The sequence below is a fragment of the Paralichthys olivaceus genome, chromosome 24 (genome assembly GCF_024713975.1).
Source record: "Paralichthys olivaceus isolate ysfri-2021 chromosome 24, ASM2471397v2, whole genome shotgun sequence".
Lineage (NCBI taxonomy): Eukaryota > Metazoa > Chordata > Actinopteri > Pleuronectiformes > Paralichthyidae > Paralichthys > Paralichthys olivaceus.
The window spans coordinates 14369182-14376387 of NC_091116.1; the positions used below are offsets into that span (position 1 = coordinate 14369182).

Consider the following 7206-nt stretch of genomic DNA (forward strand, 5'->3'; position numbering starts at 1 on the left):
AATATTATGGTCATATCAAGTGTTTTCTATCAATTCTTAGTGAATAATAATATATTTATCATCTATCATCTATCTATCATCCATTTATCTATCTATCTATTTATCTATCTATCTATCTATCTATCTATCTATCTATCTATCATCTATTTATCATCTATCTATCATCTATCTATCATCTATCTATCTATCATCTATTTATCTATCATCTATTTATCTATCATCTATCTCTCTATCATCTATCTATCATCTATTTATCTATCATCTATCTCTCTATCATCTATCTATCATCTATTTATCTATCATCTATCTCTCTATCATCTATCTATCTATCTATCATCTATCTATCTATCATCTATTTATCTATCATCTATTTATCTATCATCTATTTATCTATCATTCATTTATCTATCTATCATCTATCTATCTATTTATCATCTATCTATCTATTTATCATCTATCTATCATCTATCTATCATCTATTTATCTATCATCCATTTATCTATCTATCTATCATCTATTTATCTATCATCCATTTATCTATCTATCTATCATCCATTTATCATCTATCTATCTATTTATCATCTATTTATCATCTATCTATCTATTTATCATCTATCTATCTATCTATCATCTATCTATCATCTATCTATCTATCTATCATGTATTTATCATCTATCTATCTATTTATCATCTATCTATCATCTATCTATCTATCATCTATCTATCTATCTATCTATCATGTATTTATCATCTATCTATCTATCTATCTATCTATTTATCATCTATCTATCTATTTATCATCTATCTATCATCTATCTATCTATTTATCATCTATCTATCTATCTATCATCTATCTATCTATCTATTTATCATCTATCTATCTATCTATCATCTATCTATCATCTATCTATCATCTATCTATCTATCTATCTATCTATCTATCTATCATCTATCTATCATCTATCTATCATCTATCTATCTATCTATCATCTATTTATCATCTATCTATCATCTATCTATCTATTTATCATCTATCTATCTATCTATCATCTATCTATCTATCTATTTATCATCTATCTATCTATCTATCATCTATCTATCATCTATCTATCATCTATCTATCTATCTATCTATCTATCTATCTATCTATCTATCTATCATCTATCTATCATCTATCTATCATCTATCTATCTATCTATCTATCTATCTATCTATCTATCTATCTATCATCTATCTATCATCTATCTATCATCTATCTATCTATCTATCATCTATTTATCATCTATCTATCTATCATCTATCATCTAATTCATATTGATGAGATCTTTTTAAAGAATAACTTTTCATTCATGTGTGTGAAGATGAAACATCTGTTGAGACTCGACGTGTGAACATGATGTAAACTATTGATGATGAACAGATGATGAGTGATAATTAGATGAAACCATGAATTAGTGAACACTGTTTCCTCCAGTGACTCCACACTGAAGATGAATGAAGCTGCTCCACTCATTCAGCTCCACTTACAGCGCCACCCACAGGTCCCAGGAGCTCACAGCAGCCTCTCACACCGCATATGGACAGTGAATCCTCCACGATCTGAACATTCAACCCAGAGACTGGATGTAGATGCTCTGCTCTCTGCGGACCAGAGTTTGATTGATGGACAATCATATTATATTTGTTTTATTTATAGAATAAATCAGCGTTCGTGTTTGGTGCAGAGGGGCGTGCGCCGTCGCAGCGTGATGCCGTCATGTTGCCTTAGAAACAGCAGCGCGTCGGCTAGCTACAAGCTAACTGTGTTAGCTGTTAACGTTGTGTTTGTGACTTCGTAGCGTTTCTTTTCTTTCAACGAGTCGACGGAGCTCACGTGTAACCGGTTCACGACTCTTCTCTCACCCGCTGAGGTGCAGTGACTGTCGGATACACAACGAACCACAGTCGCCTTGTGGTCCGAGGGGAGCTAACAGATGCTAAAAGGTGCTAACAGATACAAACAGCTGCTAACAGATGCTTACAGCTGCTAACAGGTGCTAATAGCTGCTAACAGGTTCTAATAGCTGCTAACAGCTGCTAACAGGTTCTAATAGCTGCTAACATGTGCTAACAGTTACAAAGGGCTGCTAATAGCTGCTAACAGCTGCTAATAGCTGCTAATAGCTGCTAACAGCTGCTAACAGGTTCTAATAGCTGCTAACATGTGCTAACAGATTCAAAGGGCTGCTAACAGCTGCTAATAGCTGCTAACAGGCGCTAACAAGGTGGAGACGATGACATGAGTGAGATCAGGGACGTGTTTCTCCTGCGACACTGATGTGACCAGTGAATAATATCATGTCTGTGTTCTTCGCATGTTTCATCTGTCGATGTGACGTGTGTGTGTTGAACAGAGAACATGGAGTCTGTGTCAGAGCTGAAGAAACATCTGGAGGATGAAGATCTGAACCTGCAGCAGAAACTCGTCCTGCTCAACAGCAGCGTCAGCAGTGAGACAGTCTCCTCCATCATGTCTTCACCTGCTCCTGATCTGTCCATGAAGGGAGCGGAGACACTTCCACACACGTGTGATTGTATTTGGCTGAATGGTTCTTAGATCATGAAACTTTCAGTTGATTCATTAGTTCTTTATCCAATAATTCATATATTTGTGTATTTGAACTTTGAATATTTGTTCAGATTGTACTCAGTTTCTGTTTTTATACACGTCCTCTGTTGTTGAAGCAGTTGTGTGATTGTCGTGTCCACACAGGACGTCCTGTGTAGTTAGAGGTCGGAGGTACTTTTGAACCTCATGCTCTCGTGTCTCTGTCAGACGCCCTGAACGTGGCGGCGCTTCAGACTGACAGTGGTGCGTTGCCTCGTGTGAAGTCTGAGCTGTATCGCAGCGGCGTCCTGAGTCACTGCGTCCTCGTCCTCGCTCAGGATCCCAGAGAGCTGAGGGACAACTGGAGCGCAGCCGCCACCCTGGCCCAGCTCACCAGGTTCTCCTCATACTGCACATTCGTCCATTAATCCTAATTGTTTTTGCATTATTCTAGTTTTCTTGATATATTTCCTCAATATACTTTATACCTGAGTGGATTCAAAAATAGTTATATGACTTTTCTAATTTCAAAACTTTGAATAGATTGTGAGTGTTTTATATATTTGGTCTTATTCCAGGTGAATGTGATGCAGTGTCTGTCTCTGTCTCCTCAGCTCCTGCTGTGTCGGCTTTGACCCTGGTGACGATTCAAAGGCCTTTTATAGGCTCCTCCTTCCGTCAGTCGTGGACGGCCTCCTGTCGCTGGCCAGTCGGCTGATGAGGCGGGGGGGGGTGAGTGAGACCTGAAGCTTCACAGTCGAAGCGTCTGAAGTGAAACTGATCAAACGTTTGTGTGTCAGTGTTTGTCTTTGTTCAGGAAAGTGATGGATGCAGTCGTGCGTCTGCTCGGCGTCCACATGCACGTCACCGCTCAGGGTCAGTCAACGCCCCCCCCCGTTGATTATTGATCAATGGAATCATGGGATTTATAGACTGAGTAAAACTCTCTCTCTGTCCAGTGCTCAGCTCTGTTCACTATGAGCAGATCCAGATGTGTGACGACGTCACCGTGTCTCTGCTCTGTGTCCAGATGTGGATTCAAACCTGCACAGTCAACAGGTGGCGCTCATGAGTAAACTGTCCACTGATCATTTGTGTTCATTAAACTTAATGAAACACATTTTCTGTTCACGTCATAAGGTTAATATAAACCCCTCCCACTCTGCAGGAACTTCCTGTCCAGCCTGACTGACGACTCCGTCCTGTTGCTGCTGAACGAGGTCGTCGGCCAATTAGCCGTCAGCACCGACGTGGCGGTGGGAGGGGCCTCCGTCCAACTCATCCTCCTCATGGCCAATCAGCTGCAGCTGCGCTTTAAGCCCCTCCTACTCAACTTTAGAGGTCAGAGGTCACACTTGTGATGACTCACGGTGGCAGGAAGTTCTGTTAAGTTAAATGAACAGAAGGTCAGAGGTCGCTCTCTCTCTCTCTCTCTCTCTCTCCAGGACTGGACGAGCTGCTGGACAAAGACTGGAGGGGGCGGGGCTTTGACCAGGATGTGGACCAGCTGATTGAACTCATCCAATCAGACAGAGGCACGACGAGTCCCTCTCAGGTCGGTCTGTCGCTTTAACTGTGTGTGTGTGTGTGTGTGTGTGTGTGTGTGTAAAATCAGGTTTGTACGTGTCATTATTCTCCACCATGTTGTTTTGAAGTGAAGGTCGGTGAGCAAGGTTGAGTTAAAACACTGGATTCTTATTGGACGGCCCGATGCCCTCTGACTCCTCCCCCCTCAGGTGAGTGCTGAGCGTGTGCGGGCGGCGTGTGTGATCCAGGCGTCATGGAGGTCGTATCAGACCCGACGCAGAGTGAAGAGTCTGAACAGAGCTGTTGGTTCACTGCAGAGGAGATACAGGTACGAGCGCCCAACATCTGTCTGCAGCTGCAAACTTGACTTTTATTATAACACAGTATTTACAGTGTGTGTGTGTGTGTGTGTGTGTGTGTGTGTGTGTGTGTCAGGGCTCGGAGGAGGCGGCAGCAGCAACAGAAGGAGGCTCAGCAGTGGGAGGAGGAGCTTAAGTATCAGGTGAGACTGATGATCAATTGCCCCCTCGTGTGTAAGTCCCGCCTCCTCTAAAGTAAAGATATGTTTAATGTGTGTGTGTGTGTGTGTGTGTGTGTGTGTGTGTGTGTGTGTGTGTTTTAGGTGTGTGTGCGACGGCTGCAGGCGAGGAGGACGTTCCATCAGAAACAGAGACAACTGCTGCAGCTTCTTCCTCCTGGTAAAGAAATGTGACTCGTGTTCTCCGCTGATGAAAACTGTACTGATGTAATAAAATTATGACCAACACTAGGTTCTGTTCTTTAGAGCAGGTGCAGTCGTACCTGCAGGAGTGTGAGCGGCGAGCGGCGGTGGTGATCCAGAGCTTCTGGAGAGGCTCCAGAGAGCGACGCAGCTACATCAGCTCACAAAGAGACGATCTGAGGCGACATCGAGCCGCCAGGACGCTGCAGAGAGCGGTACTCACTCAGGAGGACGCCACCGCCAACTCTCACCAAAACAAACACCTGACTCATGATGTCTCTCCTCCCTCTTTCAGGTGCGTCGCTTTCTGCAGAACAGACGAGCGACAAAAGCCCCGCCCACTGCACCTTTCTGGATTGGTCAGAAAGGTTTGACGGACAGTAGGAGGGTGGAGCTGAAGGCTCAGGTGGAGGAATACATCGCTGAGCATCGAGTAAGATGAGAGGAGAAAAACTGTAAATGTCTTCTCCAGACTGAGACCATCGTCTGTCTCTCTGTCCGTCCTCCTGACTGTCCTCCTGTCTCTCTCTCTCTGTCCGTCCTCCTCAGTCGTCCCGTGTGTCTCTGGACGAGTGTGAGCGTCTCCATGAGGAGGTTCAGCTGCTGCTGCTGTCGGAGCTGCAGAGAGGAGATGAGCGGAGGAGGGAGGAGCAGAGGATGGAGGCGCTGCTCGCTCACACACACACTCAGCTGGAGCTGCTCAGAGGTACACACACACACACACACACACACACACACACACACACGTGATCACAGTTTGTGGGCGTTAATTAAATATCTGACTGACACAGTCTTCTCTTTTACCACAGACGCCCCACCCCTCTCTGTTGTCACGGCGACAGTTGCAGAGTCCTTCCTCAGCCCCTCGGGTCTCTGTGACGCTCGCGCCCGTGACGCCCACAACGCGACGCTGCGGGCGAGCCGGCTCCCCTGGTGGAGGACGCTGGGAGAGCCGGTGGACTCGCTCGACCCCGCCCACCTGCGGGAGCTTGAGGCGGAGTTCGGAGGACTGTTTGTCGGCGGGTCAGCAAACATTTGACGTGAAGACGGAGCTGAAGACTCAGATCACACGCTGACGAACACAAGACGTGACTGCGCTGCCATCTAGTGTCGTTATTCAGAACTGACTCAGAACATGACTCGTTTAGTTTTAACGCTCATCGCCGTTGCTATGGTTACGCCAGGCGGAGCTTCGGAATCAGACTAAACGCTGCTGATCTCGTGTTAGTTTGAAAACCCGCCCTCGTTCTCTTCCTGATCGGTTCTCATCAGTCACATGACTCGACCGCCAGGTGACCACCAGGTGACTCAGTTCTGAGATGTGATGTCATAATGTGTGTAATTGTATTCATTGTATTGTTGCTGCAGTAACAGTCTGAGCCAGCAGAGGGAGCTGCTCCCTCACCACAGCACTGTGACGCTTCTCTTTTATTGTCTCGATAAAGTTTTTATGAAGCATTTGTTTGTTTTTATTGAAACATGTTTGATCAGTGAGATGATGAATGACTGTTGACATGTGTGTGATGTCAAACACGCGTGTTACATGTGCTGTGGCTCATCATTGATTATTGATCAGAGCTTCAGGCAGCAGATGTTACGTAAGCAGCTGTCGCTCTGTGCGGAGGGAAACGACTGAAGAGAACGAGACCAGAGACCAGAACACCAGAGACCAGAGACCAGAGACCAGGACACCAGAGACCAGGACACCAGAGACCAGGACACCAGAGACCAGGACACCAGAGACCAGAGACCAGGAGACCAGGAGACCAGAGACCAGAGACCAGGAGACCAGAGACCAGAGACCAGGACACCAGAGACCAGGAGACCAGGAGACCAGAGACCAGAGACCAGGAGACCAGAGACCAGGACACCAGAGACCAGGACACCAGAGACCAGAGACCAGGAGACCAGAGACCAGGACACCAGAGACCAGGACACCAGAGACCAGGAGACCAGAGACCAGGAGACCAGAGACCAGGACACCAGAGACCAGGACACCAGAGACCAGAACACCAGAGACCAGGAGACCAGAGACCAGGACACCAGAGACCAGAGACCAGGAGACCAGAGACCAGAACACCAGAGACCAGGAGACCAGAGACCAGGACACCAGAGTCCAGGAGACCAGAGACCAGGACACCAGAGACCAGGAGACCAGAGACCAGAGACCAGAGACCAGGAGACCAGAGACCAGAGACCAGAGACCAGGACACCAGAGACCAGAGACCAGGAGACCAGAGACCAGAACACCAGAGACCAGGAGACCAGAGACCAGGACACCAGAGTCCAGGAGACCAGAGACCAGGACACCAGAGACCAGGAGACCAGAGACCAGAGACCAGGAGACCAGAGACCAGAACACCAGAGACCA

At 46.1% G+C, this 7206-nt stretch overlaps 1 protein-coding gene across 4 annotated transcripts; it reads left to right on the forward strand.

The window, feature by feature from the left end:
• The first annotated feature begins 1557 nt into the window (after window positions 1–1557).
• Window positions 1558–6293, forward strand: LOC109645902 (IQ calmodulin-binding motif-containing protein 1). 4 transcript variants are annotated; one of them, XM_069521322.1, is made up of 16 exons: window positions 1558–1983; window positions 2214–2264; window positions 2394–2573; window positions 2816–2984; window positions 3202–3319; window positions 3388–3463; window positions 3547–3646; window positions 3756–3928; window positions 4033–4142; window positions 4324–4442; window positions 4550–4616; window positions 4737–4812; window positions 4899–5050; window positions 5131–5268; window positions 5385–5541; window positions 5645–6293. In XM_069521322.1, the coding sequence occupies exons 3-16, from the start codon at window positions 2399–2401 to the stop codon at window positions 5872–5874; spliced, it is 1860 nt and encodes a 619-aa protein (XP_069377423.1). In that variant the 5' UTR covers window positions 1558–1983; window positions 2214–2264; window positions 2394–2398; the 3' UTR covers window positions 5875–6293. The 4 variants fall into 4 exon arrangements, with proteins under 4 accessions (XP_069377423.1, XP_019967136.2, XP_019967135.2 ...); XM_020111576.2 differs by having other exon boundaries at window positions 1560–1983; window positions 2394–2489; XM_020111577.2 differs by lacking the exon at window positions 2214–2264.
• Window positions 6294–7206: the final 913 nt, after the last annotated feature.

Coding starts and splice junctions, on each gene's coding strand:
- LOC109645902 (XM_020111577.2), top strand. Junction 4,143..4,323: donor GCACGACGAGTCCCTCTCAG/GTCGGTCTGTCG, acceptor CTCCCCCCTCAG/GTGAGTGCTGAGCGTGTGCG. Junction 5,051..5,130: donor CCAGGACGCTGCAGAGAGCG/GTACTCACTCAG, acceptor TCCCTCTTTCAG/GTGCGTCGCTTTCTGCAGAA.